Genomic DNA, 19,390 nt, shown 5'->3' on the forward strand with positions numbered 1-19,390 from the left:
CACATTTTTGCTCACATTATGAATGCAGTGTGAAAAACCTGCATTTTAAATACAGACCCTGTCAAATTTTTCCAACCTTGAGCTTCGACTGATGTTTCCAAAAACTAAAAATCCAAAGACACAAAAAACATAAAATCATGCATGGTCACCTGTTGGGTAAAGAAAGAGCTAAAAAAGAAAAGAAAAGGGAGTTTGGAAAAAAAGAGAGGTACATTTTAGTGATATTCTTGAGTACTGAAGAAATCAGCATGTTTCACAGGATTGTTGGTTGGCTGCGATTTCTGCCCAGCTGAAGAGGTCTGTGAAACTGGATGCATTTCAGGTGCTAAGAGAGATGAGAAACCTGTGTAATAGCCAATGTAGAAATGTGCTGATCACTAAAATAAGGAGATAAATGGAGATAAAACCCTTTCATAACACTGAATTTTCAGTGTAAGGTCTGCCTATTTTTATGCAAAGGTAAATATTCATCAACAGTGGTAAACCAAGACTGCAATGAATATCAGACCTTTACAATGAACCCCTGTTAGCTGGTTTCAGGTCTATTTCTTTTAATCCACTTTCATTATTGTGATGTTAAGCGTGCTTCCATTCCCACAATGTTTACATGCACTGGATAGATATTAAACAGATGAAATATCTGACTACCAATTCTTGACATAGATGGCCATCCTGTCTCTATACTAATTTTTTTCACGTGTTTAGTTAAAATTTGCTCTTGGTCTGTTTATATATTTATATTATACGAACAAAATTATTAAGCCACAACTTTTAACTCTTTGAATTCAGGTGTTTTCTGTCCCGTTGCCACGGTCATGGGGCCACCACTCTACCTACTGAGCTATCCCTGCCCCACATAAAGACCACATAAAGTTACAGCGTGGGGTTTGCTGAGGTGCTTAGTGTTTAAAAGTTGCCAACCTCTGCTGACTCGATGACTGCAGAGCTCTAAGAGCTCTGGCATTAACATCAGCACAAAAACTGTGTGCTGGAGGTTCACGGCATGGGTTTCCATAGCTGAGCAGCTCCTGTAGGTGGAATGTGTTCATGGCCTAGTATTTATTTTCCATGGTGTATAAGGAGTTACGATCTTTAATTCCAGGAAATATTCCTGCTACATTTCCCCACAGTATTCAGTGAATTGGGGACAAAGTTCATTCATTTTGATCTGTTGATCTGATACATTTAACTGTGACAAATTTACAAATAAGCAAAAGGGGAGCGGGGGAATTAAATTAGCAAGGGGTCAAATACTTTTTCATGGGACTGTACTATTAAAAATATTATAAACCAAATCAAGTTTGTGGTGCAAAATCTTGGACTGAATAATATAGTGAATAGTAATAGAGCTGTTAAATAAAAATAAAAGGACAGAAGGATAAAGTTGTACAAAATTTTAATTTAAATACCTCAAAACTGTACTGAAACACAGTCATTGACTAACTGAGTTAATTTTCACCACTGGGAAATGTTAAAACATGGGAGAATCAGATGAGAAATACTATCAAGGCAAGTCAAATCATAATCAGGAATTGTCCATCGATAAAACAGAGATAATTAAATCTGCAAAACATTTAGGTTCAGAGAGAGAAGCTAAAACATGTTTTCATGCTTAGTGCAAGAATACTTTCCCACCTTGGACCATAAAGATCTAAATCGAACAAGTAAGGGTTTTCTATGCCTCTATCAGAACAACAAACAAAAAAGAAATTCACAACCTTTAGATTGGTTGAGGATCTGCTCACTGCAGAGCTCAAATAGATCCCAGGCGGCAGTCTGCATCTTCAGGGTGGTGGAAAGTATATGTGCTTGAGTTGCAAGTTGCTATATTCCTGTAGTATTTCGAAGTCAAATGAAATGAAGCTTTGATGAAAATGTGAATCTATTAAAGGCAAAATTGTGTGCACTGACCCAAAACACTAATACCTGAAATCACCCCTTGATGACCTGCATGGATTCACTGTCACTGTGTGCACTGAGCTAGTGAAAATTTGTTGAGAAGGAAATCTAAGGGGTATGACATTGTGAACACTAGAGAGGTAGGTTTGATTTTGTGTCATCTCACTGACGTGATTTAAACAAAATGACACTCTGCAGAGTCTCATATATGTGTACACACATATGTGTATATATATACACACACATATGTGTGTGTATTTATGTTATTGCAGGTTCTCCTTGTGTTGCACTGCATGGTGTATAACTGTGTTTTATAGGAACAGAGCGTTAAACACGCAGTATGTTCACACCTATTTCAAGATATACTTGTATTGTGGAAATACATATTTACTGGCAGGGTTGAACTCAGCAGGGGTGCTGAGAAATATACTTCACAGACAAAGAGCTTTTTAGTCCAAACGAGGTGTCTTGATTGCAATACAATAGCCCTCATCAGGGAAACAGAAAGTCTGCAGATCCAACAGCTGGCCTTACTATTTATAGCTCTGGGAGGGAGTTATTTTTTTTTTCACAGTTATGCTGTGGATTGCCTGAGAGCTTAAAATTCACATAAATGTTTTGCAGTTGTATTTGCTAAAAGGTGTTGATTTACAGGTATTCAGAGCCAGAAAAGTCACCTTGATATCCCCTGCTACACTAAATATTTGCTAGTCACAGTCTGTTATTTTGATGTGTATGAGTTGTGTAGATTATACTGAGAGCAGGTCTGAAAGATGAATCCAATCACAAAATGTTCCCTTTTCTATTTAATTCATCTGATTAAGCCAACAGGTTCACGTTTAAACACCTAAATGCTCCGCATGTGATTGCATCTCCATCTAGTGGGCAAGGTGTGAACTGCTGACTGATTCCAGTAGTGAAGACTCCCGCAGGATGCTTCCCATTTTTTCTTACTTTGCAGTAGTTAAAAAAAACATAAAAAATGCAAAACAGTACTTTCAATATTTATTTCAGTTTGTTGCATATTCAGTTAAATATTACTTTTAGTTTAGTCAAGTTTGGACTATTCCAGCACATCATTTTCATGCACTGAGCTGAGAGTTCTGGTAATTTTTATGCACTAAATTAATTTTTTGTGTGAATTTTTCTGGTGAAAAAGCCAAATGCCTATGCACATTGCTACAGGATGTTATGAAAAACACCAAAACTGTGCACCAAGCAAGAGTTCAGCACATCATCTGCAGCTATTAAGTATTATAATTTGCTTTCAACTAATTACTCTCAATATTTCTTGCTAAATAATGTAATTGCCAAGTCAACACACATAAAGACGTTACTTATTTTGTTTTCATCTATGTGCAACTTAAGCTTTATTTAAAACAAACAGATAAAAGATATGCATGTAAGATGGGGAAAAAATAGGAATAATAACATTCAAGTAGACTGAGATGTAAAGTATATCTGAGAATCCATCAAAGATCGGGGCACTAGAAATACTAAGAAATACTAAGTCACAAACCATGGTCAGACTAAGTACTTTAAGTAATAGGGATTATTTTGAGTTTACATCATTACTGTAGAGCTCTGAGGTTCTTCCAGACCTGATTTGGATGGGACCATGCCCCGAGCCTGACTTCCTTCAAGACTCTTTTCCTTCCTAAAGGAGAAAGCTTATTTATAAGTTAGATGGCACTCATGTTAAATTAAATTTTGTGTGGTTCAGAGGATCAAGCATGGGAACTGTCACCGAACTGTCACTGAACAGTTATTCAGTTTGGATCACTGAACACCAGCACCCATGAGGAAGAGAAGTAAATGGTAAATGGCCTGTATTTATATAGCGCTTTACTAGTCCCTAAGGACCCCAAAGCGCTTTACATATCCAGTCATCCACCCATTCACACACACATTCACACACTGGTGATGGCAAGCTACTTTGTAGCCACAGCCACCCTGGGGCGCACTGACAGAGGCGAGGCTGCCGGACACTGGCGCCACCGGGCCCTCTGACCACCACCAGTAGGCAACGGGTGAAGTGTCTTGCCCAAGGACACAACGACCGAGACTGTCCAAGCCGGGGCTCGAATCGGCAACCTTCCGACTACAAGGCGAACGCCCAACTCTTGAGCCACGATCACCTGTTGTAAGACACTCTTGAGAAGTGTCTTACAACAGGCTGCTTTTGCTTATTTTGTTTGGGAACATAATCTGTCAGTATTACCTCTCCAAGGTCCGAGTTGTGTCCAAGTACACAATATTTTTAGTTTTTAGTTTTTCTTTTTTTAGTTTAGGTTTTACTAAAAAAATGTTGTTGTTGTTGTTGTTGTTGTTTTTTTTAAATATAATAGCAGGATGGCTGATTTAAGAACTTCATAAGAGGTAATACAACTTTGCTGTGTTAACTCACAGCGCGTTTAAGCTAGGTTTCATATTTGTCTAAAATCGACTTTTTATTATTTATTTATTTTTCACTCCTAGTTTTAATTTGCTTTTAGTTCCCTGAAATAACCTGTCTCAGTGCCACCCTCCATTGGCGGTTTCTATGTAAAAAAATAAATAAATCTTTGGTTACCCTTGACTACACTACCCATAGTGCACCATGGTATGCGTCCGTTACTGTGATTGGTCCAGGTTGGTTAGAGACGTTGTTGAACTGCAGGTCGGAGAGAAAGAGCAAACAGAGGACCTCGGAGTTGTCAAATGGTTGAAGTATGGCTGCGCCTGTTAGCATGTGCTGCCGTCTGTTTGACAGAAACGGCGCTTTGACACGTGTTAGGAAACTGTTTGCACGGCGCGTGAACAGAAGCATCGCGCGGAGCTGTTCCGGTGTTACGCACAAGGAAAATGAACTTGAACTCACAGACTCGACTATAGCTGGTTCCAACTTCAAAACCAGGGCAACACAGGTAAGTCAACCTCCAAAACAGTAACACAAGCCGGGCCTGCAGCTAAGATTGTCCTGTCTGTGTTGAGTCGCAGGCTGAGTGAAACCTTTAAGGAGTAAAGGTGAGAAGCTTATAACCTGAACAGGTTATAAACTGGGCCCAGGAAACACTAAACTAAGGAATAAATATTAAACCAAATGGTTATCCATTATGACAGCGTGGCTGTGATATAAAAGGGGGTCATGGGGTGTATTTTTGGCGTGATTGTGAGAACCAATCAGAGGGGGGAAACAACACCTCACCTGCTTTACGTTTGTCACTGCTTTGTAGTTTTACATACTTGATATCATGTGATAAGATAGATGTGATAGCCAGCATGTTGCAAGTAGGAAAAGAATTGTTATAAACTAATAAAGTTGGTTGAGATTAAAAGTAATTTTTTCTATTTGGATTGAAGTTGTGCTTTAGATGATACAGATTTTGAATCTTTTGGACCGTTTGGAGGCCCAAAGTATAAACAGTTTAAGAGGGTGTTATTGAGATAGTCTACTTCTTTAAAAATATTGTTTCTACCTCATACATACTCTATCCATGTGCTTGATAATCAGAGATGATTGACAGAGCAAGCATGCTCCTGAATGTCCAGTAGTCAAATAACAGAGTAGCATTCATTGTTCATCTTCTTGCTGTGTCTCTCTGGGTTGCAGGTGTATATTACATCAGTGACTATAATAATTATGATATGGCAATAATAGGGAAAAATTGACTAAAGTGTGCATAAGTGGCTTTTATATGAAGCTTTTTACCTTAAGAAACAATGAAGGGACTTGGGAAGGTCTAAAAAGATCAGTGCAGTTAAATGATCAGCCTGTTGATTAACAGAGTGTCTCCGAGCAACTGCTGAGTCACTGGTTTGCTTTTACACTGGTAACTTTTGACATAACCGCAGGTGCTCATGAGTGATGGGCAAAGGTCAGGAGCTGGGACACAGATTTGGCTTCAGCTGACATTATTGTGTCTCTGGCATGATGGGACTCAGAGGGGCTGTTGTGTTTGATTCAAAATAAGACTGCAGTGATGCCAGGGTATATAGTTTGATCGGTGTCTTTTCCTGGTTCTTTTCCTCCCCAGAAGAGGCTCAGGGATGACAGCATACTCCCCTTTTCAGCATTCTTGACTGACAACTTTGGCCGCAGGCACAACTACCTACGAATCTCCCTCACAGAAAAATGCAACTTCCGCTGTGAGTAAATGTTTATTTTCTGTGGATCCTATCAAGAAACCATTGTTACATTCCCAGCCCACTAGTGGAGCAACATTATTAGACCAAGTTAACCATCGTAATTAGTAAACCTTTCACAGAAGTGCACTAAAATGCCCAAATTCTGCTGACCTACTGGAGAAAGAAAAGGTTTTTCTTTCCCGCACAGTAGAGTTTTTGGTTTGTCCCCTCGTTCCCTTTTATTTAGTTGTGTTACTTCAGTATTTATCGTAGTAAAAGAAGGAATTCTCGCTAATGTAGGCTAAAATACATCTTTCATCTTTCTCATTTCTAGGTCAGTACTGCATGCCAGAGGAGGGGGTGAAGCTCACACCGCGGGGCCAGCTGCTATCCACCTCTGAGGTGCTGACCCTGGCTCGCCTCTTCGTCCAAGAGGGGGTGGACAAGATCCGCCTCACTGGAGGGGAGCCGCTCATCAGACCTGATGTGCTCCATATTATCAGTAAGAAACAAGGAGAAAATAGTTTGTGCAGGCTTTTTTTTTTTTCAATAATAAAACAACTTGGAAGCTGTTTTGAGTCATTTCACACTTTTTTTAACACTTTGGATCAGCTTGTAGCAAACATAAACTTGCTTTCTTCAGTTTACCGTATGACTAAAATGATGTAGTGACACTGTTTTCAGAGGAGCAAGTCAGCTTTGGCAACCAGGCGACCGATGATTCATGTGCTAACTCTGCTGACTTGACTGCAGCTGAAGTGAAGAGAAGCAATTTTGCATGCATGCCTTCAGTTTAAGGGTTTCTGTGGAAGGGGAAATGATTTGTTACACCACAGTTGTGTTTTTGGTCTAATGATGTATTATTGCATCATTTGAATTTTACAGCCTGATTTTAAATTAAACTTTGTAAGTGAAGCCTCTGCAGCAAGAAAAAGCCTGTCGTGAATGAATGAGGGTGTGTGACAGGACTAGTGGGTCAGGTCTTTTTGGAAAGAGGACCATTGATTGCCACTAGCTGTGTGTGAGGCTCATGAGACTTCATGCATAACTTGGATTTGGTTGCACTAGTTATTTCAGGAAGCAAGAGGATCGCTTGAAATAACGGAATATAATTTATTGAAGTGTGGAGTTTGACTAATAAATGATTTGCCGACATTGGTAGGAAGAAATACACAACAGTATTGCTGATGGAGATTAGAGTTGGAGACTCTGATGAGGCACATTGAGCATCCAGAATAAAGGTGGAGATGAGGAGGAGGCAGAACACATGAATGAGAGTCTGAAACGACTGCACTGAGATTTAAAGCTCAAGGAACAGAGGCTGAATGTCTCACAGGAGGAGCGTGAAAAAGCTGCAGTGAAGCTGGTTGTGTTGTTTTTGTTGGCTCACAGAACCGCTGATGTGGCGTGTACAGTTATAAACAGGATCCACAAAGATCTACTGGTTACAAGTAATGGTAGTTGGCTAGGTTTACTGGATGGATTTAGTTGCATTGTGGTGCTGTGTGTGTTTGTGAGTTCATTCTGCATTATCTTTGCTTAATGTCAAAATGACCAGAGTAACTGTACTAGTTATGGATAATAAAGACTTTAATAACCCATAAATTTATTTAAAGAAGTTTTTTCATTGATAGGCATTCAAGCAAGGAAACATAATTTCCCGGTGGCACAATATGCTGCATAGTAACAGATAAAGATATCCACTTTACATGGCTAAAGATTTTGTTCTGTTATCATGCTGTAATGATTGATTTATGTATGGATAAACTCATCTGTTATATAATATTTCAACCTTTAAAGGTAAAAGTTCACTCATTGCATTCATCAGTTTTCTCTCATTCTGTCTTGCCTTTCCACTTCTACTCTGCAGCTGAGCTCAGAAAGTTGGAGGGCCTCAAGACTATCGCCATGACAACCAATGGCATGAACTTGGCTCGGCTTTTGCCAAACCTTAAAGACGCCGGATTGGACCTGATCAACATCAGCCTGGATTCATTAGTTCCTGCCAAATTTGAGTTTATTGTCAGACGGAAAGGTATGGAAGCGTCGTCAGTGTATCAATGTCAGCTGTGTGAGACATATGATCAGAACACCAATAGTGTGCGTAGATTGAGGAGGGGAAAAAAGCGACATCACGAGGCTGTAGCTGATTGACGCTGTAGTTTAGGAGTGTATAACCACAAAAGTGTCAGATGGTCAGTGAGATATTTTCTAAATCCCTACGTCTTTAGAAAATATGAAGGAGATTGTGATCTGGTGATGGTGGAGGCCATTTGAGTATAATGAACTCATTGTGATGTTTAAGATGCCAGTTTTACATGATTTTAGCTTTGTGACGTGGTGTGTTATCCTGCTGGAAGCAGCGGTCAGAAGATGGGAGATGTTACTGTTACTGTGGTGATAAAGTGATGGGTACTGAGCAACTGTACTCGGACAGGCTGTAGTGTTTAAATAATGCTCATTTGGTGCTAACTGGCCCAAAGTGTGCCCAGATAATTGGCTGATTGACTGACTTCAGATGAAATTAAACATATTTAATATTCTTCATGTGTGGCTAAAAACCCTCACTGTCTTTATGTATGAAACTGTTCCTTTTTTTTTAGTGTTTCCCTAGTTCAGCTTTTTCTTCTAGTGTATGATAGGCATAAATCAGTGTAGTTTTTGTTGTGGGTCCATCCCACAAGCTTAGGGAAGAAGGCTGTAAGCTGTAAACACTGCAGGTGACAGCAGGGCAGAGCTATGGGTGGTTGGCTCGTGAAAGGCAGACACAGATGGACTAACTGAGATTAGGACATGAAGAAGAGCGGAGAAAAGAAAACTGGATTTACAGCACCTGCTTTCTTGTGTTTGTAATAGAAGTTACTGTTGAAATCTTGTTTCTTTTCTTTATTCAGGACAAATTGCAGTTATGCAAACTGTAAATAAAACATAAGCCTCATCCTACATAAAGATCCTGCTTTGATTTAATTGTTTTGAGCAAGTGAAAACAAATAATGACTCTGACCTCGACAGTGTGCTTTTCAAAAGCTTGAGCTGCTGTGGAGGGATTACATGTTTCTATACAAGTGGTTTGTGGTGAATTACGGACATTAAAAGGTGGAGGAGAACAGACAAGGCCGAGCTTTTCGTGTGGAAGCACCACTCATTTCAGAAACCACAAAGCTTAGTTCTGATCTTTGTTTTTGTTGTATGATTCAGTGCATTTTTATTTCTCAAAACCTGCCTCCAATCACACACCATTCTCAACTTTAGTCGTATTTTAATAACATACAAACTTTACTATTATTATTTATTATTAGCATTACTAATGCACCTAATGTAAAATGTTAATCTTAGTCACATTTCATTTTCTACTTGCCTTTTCCAGGGTTTCACAAAGTAATGGAGGGCGTTGAAAAGGCCATTGAATTGGGCTACAGTCCTGTGAAGGTATTTGTTCATTTTCATTCATTATTAAGTCTCTGTTATGGAAAATATCCCCACTACGATTCAGTGTCTTCCTTTTTGTTACTGTTTAACATTTTTGCAGTTTATATATAAGTATTAAAATGGGTAAGATTTAATTGCAGGACAAGTGTTTCACAGTTGCAGAAATGTAGCAAGTGCAGAGTGCCCAAAAACTCTGAGATAATCAGCTAATATCAGTGAGAGAAAACAATAAAATCATGGTTAGGAAAGGTGAATTCCCTGTGATGACTTTCATATGGTGTTTTTGGATAATGTGTCAGAGTGAAAGCCTGGAACAAGAGAACAACAAGGGGCTGAGGATGGAGCCTTGGGGACCGGCATTTGTACTGATCTAAGATCAATCCTACTGTGGCGCTGAGAAGTCAAACGCACTGAAACCTAAGCAAGTAGAAATGTTGCAAAAGCTGCTCTGCTCTGGATCAAACCACCAAAAATGTTGGTGGTTTGATCCAGTTGGCATGCCAAATATCCTTGGGCAAGATACTTACTCCAATTTGCTCTCCAATGTATCCATCAGAGTATGAATGTGTGTGAATATTTGATATAAAGCACTTATGTAGGAACAGAAATAAGTGCTTGTATGAATGGGTTTGAATGAGTGAATGAGGCAAGTCATATAAAACACTTCGTGTGCTTAGTTAGTAGTAGAAAAATGCTGCATATGAATCAGTCCGTTAACCAAAATCAAGCAATGACCACTATTATGAGCAATTCCTTTTACTTGTTCATAATGAGAGACACAAACTGTTTTGCAGAGTGCTTTGGAAGTTGTCAGATTTTAGTTGTAGTTTAATATGTTTCCTCCAGTAGCTTCTCGTAACCTGATTCCCCTTTAGGAAGAGTGTGATTTTTATAAGGCTTCTCTGTTACAGGAGTTTAGGAATGCCAGCATAAAATAACATTATATGTCCATTACCTAGTCTAAAAAATTGTTGTTCTTCATTCTGTTTTGCTAAGCTGTGCGGTTAGCTTGATGCCCCTGACTGCATGTTGATCAAGAAGTGTTGTGGTTCAGCCTTGGGTCAGTGAAGGACCTTCATTTGTAGATCTTTAAGCATCAAATGAGTCACATTAAATCTGCTAGACAGTTAAAATAAAACATGATGCTGTTTTAAACTTTCACGTTATTTATCAACTCTTTAAGAAGGCAAGAAAAAGCTTATGTGGACGGGTCTCCTTTTGAAAAATTTAGACTTTAAAAATATAGTGAATTATTCCAGTCATTAACATCACTGGATGAATTCTCATGTATAGTACATCAAAGTCTTATAAGGCTGTTATTATTGTGTTACATAATTAAATATTGGCCCACACATCTTCAGTAAGTCATTTTCTGTCGGTTGTTACATAACCAGCTTGTTAGGAAAATAATGGCTCAGTAATCAGAGGCCTATTGTTGTTCACTTCTCTTTGTAGATCAACTGCGTGGTCATGCGAGGCCTGAATGAGGATGAGCTGCTTGATTTTGCAGCACTGACAGAGAAGAAGCCTCTGGAGGTGCGCTTTATAGAGTACATGCCCTTCGATGGTAAGTGCTCACACCCCATGAAGAGTTTCAAATGCTCGTGCAAATGTTTTAAACATCCATTGTTTAAACCCACACTTCCTGGTTCGTCTCCTCTCTGCAGGCAACAAGTGGAACTTTAAGAAGATGGTGAGCTACCAGGAGATGCTGGACCGCATCAGGCAGAAGTGGCCCGACCTGGAGAAGCTTCAAGCTGGACAGACAGACACAGCCAAGGTCAGTGTCTCCAACTGTACTAAATTACTTTGGAGATGAAATCCTGACAAAGATGGTTGATTAATTATTATATTTATACTGAAAAATAAAAAGTCATGTTTCTTGTGTTCCTCTGTGCATTTTCTCCGACACATCCGAGTCCCTCTGATCAAATAGACCTGCAGGATTTTTCTATATTTCTGCTTAAAACATCATCAGATTATAACACAAGTCCTAAAAAGCAAAAAAGAAGACAACCCAATTAAACACATTAAACTAAAACATCCAAGTGAACAAAGTTTCAGGTGTCGGAGTCCAATGAAGAACTTTTTGTCACTGGTTGTAACATTTGAAAGTATATTTCTCACTTTTTTCCCTGTTTTGAAACAGACATTTAAAGTGCCAGGCTTCAAAGGTCAGCTGGGCTTCATCACCTCCATGTCCGACCATTTCTGTCGCTCCTGCAATCGTTTACGCATCACTGCAGACGGCAACCTAAAGGTAAAGCCGATAAAGCTTTAAAGCTGTTCGTGAGGTCTGTTATTGTCCTATGGCACAAATGTTCATGTATGCATGTGTGCAATTATAGATGGGCGGAGCTTGTGGGCGGCAGGTTGTGGAGCAAAAAGGGTGGTTTGTGATTTGTTAATAAGTGACAGAATCTTTTGCTGTTACTTGAGTTTTTCGTAATTTTGATGAGAATCTTATTGCTTTTATACATTTTTCTTCACCTTCATGTATCAGTGTCCCTTTTTCTTCACCATTAAGGTCCTTTGATTCTCCTTCTGGTCATTCCCTTTGTTTTTGAGACAAAACTTTTAACTAATTAGCATCAATATACACTGAAGGTGTAGAGGAGGCTGCATACACTTCACTCTGAAACACTGATTTCAGTGGTTTGCGCCAAGCAACAGGATACAAGCACAACTACAGAGCTCTTGTAGGCGCTACGGTCAAAGTTCAGCAGAATGTAACTTTGACCACTGTGAACTATGACGACTGCCTGTCTACCCAATAGGAAGATGGCATCTCTTTCTACTGGTAAGGTCCACTACAGGCCATCTCTGCCTTCAGCTGAATATGGCAGAAGGTCTTCTATTGGCCACAGTGAGCTGCAGAGCAAAGTAGAGGAAATGTTTATTATGATGCATTTGAATTCATTAAATTATACAACATTTGTTTGGGTTTGTATCGAGACCAATGTCATAGACTGAGTATTTCTTCACCTCTCACCTCTTTTATATCCCCACGTGTTACATACCACTACAGCATGTCATTGAATTGTGTCTAATCTCTCCCTTAGTCTGTTTTGACCTGCTTTATTTCTGCTCTCTTTCTGTTTTGTCTTCTCTTTCTTCTTCTCTCTTTCCCCTTACCCCAGAACCTGTCACAGCAGCAGATGGCTGCCTCTCCCTGACCCTGTTTAAAAGGAAGTTTTACCTTCCCGTCATCTCAAAAGTGCTTGTTCATAACAGATCACTTGATCGTTGGGATTTTCTCTAAGAATACTGTCGAGTCTTTACCTTACAGAATAAAGCACGCTATTGCTGCTGTTAGCTTAATATAAAAAGTGGGTTATTCTCCCACTATCTCTACTGATCTATTATTAAGTTCTTAAGCAATTTTTGATATTAAAGTGAACTTTTTACACAGACTCCAGGGAGCCATTTAGTTAATGTTTGGTGTCTAATCTTGGATTTGGACTGCATTGCATTTGAGAAAACAGCTTTTCACTCTTTCCCGTCCGTCTCCTCTCTCAGGTGTGTTTGTTTGGTAACTCAGAGGTCTCCCTCAGAGATGTCTTACGCTCTGGCGCGTCCGATGAAGAGCTGCTGCAAATTATTGGTGCCGCTGTGGGCCGGAAGAAGAAACAGCATGCAGGTAGAAATCAATACATCATACAATTTTAGGATTATGCGCACAGATTGTTGTAATATTTGTAATTTATCCCTCTTTCTCTCTTCAGGCATGTTCAGTATCTCTCAGATGAAGAACAGGCCTATGATCCTCATTGGTGGGTGACACAGCTGTACGTACAAAGACCTCATTCGTGTTTCTTTAATGTTTTGTATTAGGATTGGAGCAGATCCACATCCATGCACTTTCCTTCTTAAAGATCAGGGAATGTTGAATCAAAAAGTTCAGCTATGGCTGAACTTCACACTGCTGGGCTGCCAACTAGTGTTTTAGAAGTGGTTGCAGCCAAAGTAGTTATGTCAGTATTCTTGACTCATTTATTTTTATTTTTTCCAAATGTTTTCCAGCAGGTACCACATCTCAGACGTTCCTGCCAAAGCTACAAGACAGCAAGAGGGCTTTCCCCATTAGTTCCCAGCTTAAAAATGACACGTTCCTCTCTCCAGCAACAACTCATCATTTAGGCAGCAGGAAAGTCTTGAATAGAGAGGATTGTTTGTGCCTTTCAGACTCCACTAACTTAACACAGGAAGCCAGTGTTTGCTGCTCTGGAACCTTAATGAGTGGGGGTACCCATGTTAAGATGCATATCAACACAGAAAAACCTAACCACAATGAAGTAGCATCCCTTCCCTCTGCAGAGATTGATAATGATCACATTAGTTGTCACACTAAGACTGAATGTTTCAGAACACGCACAAATGTCACAAGCTATGTTAATGAAGTCTGTCTCAGGAACGCACAAGCCCTGAGTCCTAATGTTCTGACGAGCCACGTGTCCAGGACCCCAGGAGCAGCTGTTTTTTGCACACTGCTGATAGATGCCAAAATAAATCAGAGAAACCACCCTGTTAGATTCTGCCACAGTCAAAATTCCAACAAGGTTGCCAGTTGTAAACAGTCTGAGAGCAACCAGACAACAGATCTCAAAGCTCAGCTGACACATACAGACGCCCAGGGCCGCGCCACCATGGTGGATGTCGGGGGGAAACTTCCCACATGTCGAACAGCCGTAGCCTGCGCCACCGTTAGCTTAGGCCCCACCGCCTTCCGCCTGCTTCGAGATAACCAGCTGGCCAAGGGCGACGCCTTGACTGTGGCGCAGTTGGCTGGCATCATGGCTTCGAAGCAGACCTCCACCCTCATCCCCCTCTGCCACCCTTTACCCTTAGACCACACCGCTGTCACATTTCACCTGGATGAGCTTCTTAATGCCGTCGTCATCACAGCGACATGTCGCACCACGGGCAGGACGGGAGTGGAGATGGAGGCTCTGACCGCTGCTTCTGTAACAGCGCTCACCGTCTACGATATGTGCAAGGCGGTGAGCCATGACATCATCATCACGGATATAAAACTCGTCAGTAAGACAGGCGGTAAAAAGGACTTTCATCGTCATTCAAAACAGGAAGAATGAGATCAAAGACTGCACTATGGTTTTCCACAAATTAAACTTTGTGCCATCAATGAAAAACACATCCTCTTGGGCAGTTATCTCTCCTAGTCTGAATCGTTTTGTCTAATATGTAGTTTACTGAATTTTTATCAATATTTTCAGTGTCATAATTCCTGCTTTTCCCTCCAGAGGGTGCACAAGTATTACATTGATAGTCCTCCCTGGAGGTTTTTGGAGTGAAGAAGAAACTGATTGCAGATGGCACTGATAATGTGCTTTTAAATTTGAAAGAATTTAATTTATGAAACTTGAAAACTGAACACAAACAAAAGAAGAGAGCAGCAAACGTTTCAGTGCATATTCCAGTCAGTCCCATACTCGCTTGCTCTTTTTCTTAACTTGCTTTTTATTGCAGTGACTAACACTACCACTATGATTGTTTTAACCTTGCTTTTTTTTTTTTTTTTTTTTTTAGATAATTAGGATATGAAATTTTAGTTTTGATGTTTTTCTACCTACCTCTGTAGTACACTGCAAACTAGATTTGTACTACATGAAAGTAGAGGATGGTAGTAAAATAAACTTATCTAATGACTGATAACACAAATAACCCGTTACACAATACGTTAACCCATTATTGCTCAATATGTTGTTAAAGTCTATGTTCCTGTAACTTCCCTCCACTTGTGTGCTGTCTGTACCAGCCGTTTTCTTTTGTTTTTGAAGATTATTATGATTTTCATTGGTTGCATTAACTGTGCATTCACTTCACATCATCACACATCTCTTTTTTTTTTTTTAAATGATGTATGGCATGTTTTATGTTCATTTCCCCCTCAGAAAAATGGCAGTATTCTCCGGTTATATCATAAAGATATAAATGTTGAGCAATGTGTGACTGCACAGGGTGGTTCCACTCTGGTTACAACACACACCATGTTCCACTATTTTCTTCACGTTATTAAAGAAACACTAACAGTCTTGGTACTTTTGCTGTAAAATTAATACCTTATTACTTATTAGCTATAATTACAGGCTTAGCAAGACTAACTAAAATAAATGAATCTGGTTATGAGTTATTTACAGCAGTAATACTGAATCTGACTGCATATATAGTAGATATTGAAGCTCATGTACAAGCTGATCTTGTACATGGCTTGGCTCGGGTGATATCTCCCCCCCCCCCCGACCTGTCGTGCTGGCTCCCCCTTGCCATAGCATGTATGTTGTAGCTCATCAATCTCTAGCAGTTCATTCCCTTCTTCCAAATGTTGGAACACTGAGCTACTGTCGCTGTTTTGCCATCACTAAAATGCCATCACCCTATTTATGTAATTTGGGATTACTTGCATAGTAGCAGCAGCTTACCATTTTTGTCTCTTGCCTACCAAGTCCCCGGTTCCTCAACACCTGATATGGACCGTGTTGTACTTCTCTCTCTCCTTGGTTAGCAAGGACCCCTTTTTTCTTTTTTTGCCTGTCCCATTTGGATCTTTAGCCATCATAATTGTTGTCTGAAGGCCAAGAAAGACGCCAAGTGAATTTACTTTACCAAGTGGATCATCATCATGGCCTTGCCATATTGGTACATTTGATTGACCTTTATATAATTATAATTATGTATTTATTTTATTTTCGTTTTTAAAGACGTGACACACATGACTGGGGGATAGGACAGGGAGAAAGAATGAAAGAAAGAGGGAGAGAAAGAAAAATAGAGGGGAGAAGAGATGGTGGGAAAGGGGGGAAGGAAAAAAAAAAAAAGAACAAACAAACAAAACACCTGGATCACCTTTATGGAGAACCAGAAGAGAAAACAAAGAGCAACATAACAATAAACTAGCTAACAATAGATAACAGTAGATACTTTTTTAATTTCACCTGTTGAGAATGAAAAAAAGAAAACAAGCAGAAGAAAACAAGAGTAATAGAATAAACAACAGCACGATGATATATGGGAATTGACTGTAAATACTAAATATTAAACATTATTGTGCAGCACGTAAGATTGATAGATAGATTGCTAGAGGGTGTGGGGGGGCCACAGCCCCGTCCTCCAGGGCATGAAGCAGGTATGGAGGAGATCAAAACTCCAGACATCCAGAGGCCCCCAGAACACAAGAGACCAAGGAAGACCAACAGAGGGGCAGCCGCGCCACTGTCCCAGAAAGAGCTGAGGAGAGTCCCAGATGGGGGCTCACTCAGCAGCCACGGAGCAGAAGCCAGGGGGGATTGCAGTGACGCGCCCGGGAGCTCCGCCGGCAGCCAGCTGTGCCAGAGTGACCGGTAGAAGGACAAGGAGATGATGAACACTGGATGCTCAGATGCACTCCAATAGCTGATTGCTCTCCAATAGTAAGTAGGCCTGGCCTGCCTCCAAACAGCTGGAGGTGGATCTTTCCCCACTGATAACGCTATGTCTAGATCAACAGAATCAACGTTTTGGTAATAATAAATAGGTAAAAATAATAGCAGCAATCACCACCACTATTATCTTCAAGTGACATTGAATTGCACCAGAGTCCACTCAGTTTACACAAATAGTTGCAGCAAAAGTAGTCCCAAACAGGACACACATGATGGAAACACTCGGGAGACTAACAGTACAATAAAAAAATTAATAAAAAAAACAAGGAAAACTTAAACACACATGAGGAAATTAGGGAAAGAGAGACAGTGGGTGGAAACGAGGCACAGGTGAACAGATTAATGAGAAAGAGGGAAGGTGAAATTGAACACAACACACACCAGACAAGAGAGTCTCAAAATAAGACAGGAGACAGATAAACCTGACAAAATGTAAACACAAAGACAGGACTGACTAAACATGGGAAACCTAGATCACAGGCTAGACACAATGAACATAAGTGATCCCGCCCTGGTCCCCAAAGCCATACCCAAAAGCCAATTTACTGATCAAGGTGCTTTTATTGCTACCAAAAAACGGAAAGCATTAACTTCAAGGTAAATAAAGGCCAAAATAACAAACAAAGCATGCCACTCCAAAAAGGGAGGCACTACCTAAACCCAGTGTGAAACAAAAAACAAACCTTACCTCATTTACAAGTGAAAGAGTATTTACACACTATATACAAAACTTAACAATTCTTTAAAGTCACGCGTGACAATTTGTCACAGATGGCTAGGACGCCAAGGACGGGTCTGCTGCTGCTGCCCAGAGACAACTCCTGGAGAAGGTTTTTAAAACAAACACTTGATGATGGAAACCATTCAGCAGCTGCTAGTTCTCCAATCGGGAAGAGGACCTGCAGAGAGACTTTAAGGCACATGACATACACATTGAATAAAATCCAGACACCGTGATTCCAAATATGGACATGGCCGTAACAGGGATACATCGGGAATGACCAATAAAATAACATCTACATCTCATCAGAAGGAGAAATTATCTTTCAGTTTATCTGTCGTTTAAAATTATTTAATTATAGCTGGTTTAAAAGTGTGACTGTATGTATGAATGTAAAACCGAAAGTTCAGCAGACAGAAACAATAACAGCTGCTCCTCCTGCTTTTGAAAAGGGAGTAGCCTATTCACTGTTAATAGTAATGTCACTGTTAATAAACTCAATTGTTAAATCACGATCTTAATATGTCTTTCAGAAGGGGGAATTACCTTTCAGTTTATCTAATATTTATTTAATTATAGCTCTGTTTGGTTTTAAAAGTATGACTGTACGTATGAATGTAAAATCCAAAGTTCACCAGACAAAAAACAACAGCTGCTCCTCCCATTTTTATAAAGGGCACATCCGGGTTGCTTTACGTACAACCTGTTCCACAGTCGAAAGAAAGAGGACATTCTTTAATCCAAATTCACTTACCTTTGAAGCTAATATTTCTCCCATCGAAAAACTGAAAAACATATTTTGTGAAAAGAAGTTAATTCAGTTATCCGTTGGTTAAAAGTATCATCTCTACTCGAAAGCAAGGAAGGAGTGCCTCAAGTGAGTATCTGCTAATATTCCGTTTTTTGTCTAGGGCTTTATTTCTCCCTTTTGATTGAAAAACACATTTTGTAGAGATTTGTCTCGCCAAAACAAGTTATGTAAAATATGTAGAACAGTAAATGAAAAGATTTTTACTGTTCAGTCATATAACTAAATTAAGCATGTACTGTATAATCTCAGAAAATCAGTTTGTGGGACTGCCATGGATACTCCATCTGAACTCTTTGAAAACAATGAACTTCATGAAGAAATTAAGGAAGCAATGAATAAAAGCCAGGAAGAAGGGGCTGCTAAGATCATGGAGCTTTTGGATCAGCAGAAAAACACTCCACTAAATATTGCCATCACTGGAGAATGTGGTTCTGGGAAATCCACCTTTGTTAATGCTCTTAGAGGCCTATCAGATGATGATGAGAACTCTGCGCCTACTGGTCCAATTGAAACCACCAAAAAGGCCACACTATACACTCATCCAAAGTATCCCAATGTTAAAATATGGGATCTCCCTGGAATTGGCACCACCAAGTTTCCAGCTGCTAAGTACCTAGAGCATGTTGAGTTTCAGAAGTTTGACTTCTTCATCATTATCTCAGACACTCGCTTCAGGGAAAATGATGTGAAACTTGCTCATGAGATTCAGAGGATGAAGAAAAAGTTCTACTTTGTTCGCTCAAAGATTGACAACGATTTGCGTATGGAACAAAAAAAGAAAGGATTCAATGAAGAGGAGACTGTTTCCAAAATCAGAAATAACTGTATTGAAGGTAAGTTTCTTTTGTAATACAAAACATTAATATATAAATATTTAATCTGTGCCTTATTAAATACTATCATAAAGTATTATTTTCTTCATTTTCCCTTTTTTTTTCTTTAGTTTCATTTTTGTTGTTTTAAGAGTTAAGATTTTTCAATTAA

General features: G+C 39.6%; 2 protein-coding genes across 5 annotated transcripts in view; both read left to right on the forward strand.

The window, feature by feature from the left end:
• The first annotated feature begins 4,125 nt into the window (after positions 1-4,125).
• On the forward strand, positions 4,126-15,494 carry mocs1 (molybdenum cofactor synthesis 1). 4 transcript variants are annotated; one of them, XM_085257674.1, is made up of 11 exons: positions 4,126-4,805; positions 5,916-6,027; positions 6,341-6,508; positions 7,877-8,041; positions 9,374-9,435; positions 10,891-11,002; positions 11,103-11,215; positions 11,585-11,695; positions 12,955-13,075; positions 13,161-13,208; positions 13,459-15,494. In XM_085257674.1, the coding sequence occupies exons 1-11, from the start codon at positions 4,611-4,613 to the stop codon at positions 14,526-14,528; spliced, it is 2,277 nt and encodes a 758-aa protein (XP_085113800.1). In that variant the 5' UTR covers positions 4,126-4,610; the 3' UTR covers positions 14,529-15,494. The 4 variants fall into 4 exon arrangements, with proteins under 4 accessions (XP_085113800.1, XP_085113801.1, XP_085113803.1 ...); XM_085257675.1 differs by having other exon boundaries at positions 13,462-15,494; XM_085257677.1 differs by having other exon boundaries at positions 4,127-4,805; positions 13,161-13,223; positions 13,462-13,601.
• Positions 15,495-18,280: 2,786 nt separating this feature from the next.
• The window catches only part of LOC146551992 (uncharacterized), a 19,981-nt gene continuing 18,871 nt past the window's right edge, over positions 18,281-19,390 (forward strand). Inside the window, exons 1-2 of the mRNA XM_085258283.1 lie at positions 18,281-18,472; positions 18,656-19,239. Of these exons, the coding sequence (XP_085114409.1) occupies positions 18,678-19,239 (562 nt within the window). The 5' untranslated portion in view covers positions 18,281-18,472; positions 18,656-18,677. The remainder of the gene's footprint in view (positions 18,473-18,655; positions 19,240-19,390) is intronic.

The sequence above is a fragment of the Mchenga conophoros genome, linkage group LG19, assembly GCF_057382185.1.
Source record: "Mchenga conophoros isolate Kocher_MC1m ecotype Shallow Benthic linkage group LG19, M_conophoros_male_GT1.1, whole genome shotgun sequence".
Classification (NCBI taxonomy): Eukaryota; Metazoa; Chordata; class Actinopteri; order Cichliformes; family Cichlidae; genus Mchenga; species Mchenga conophoros.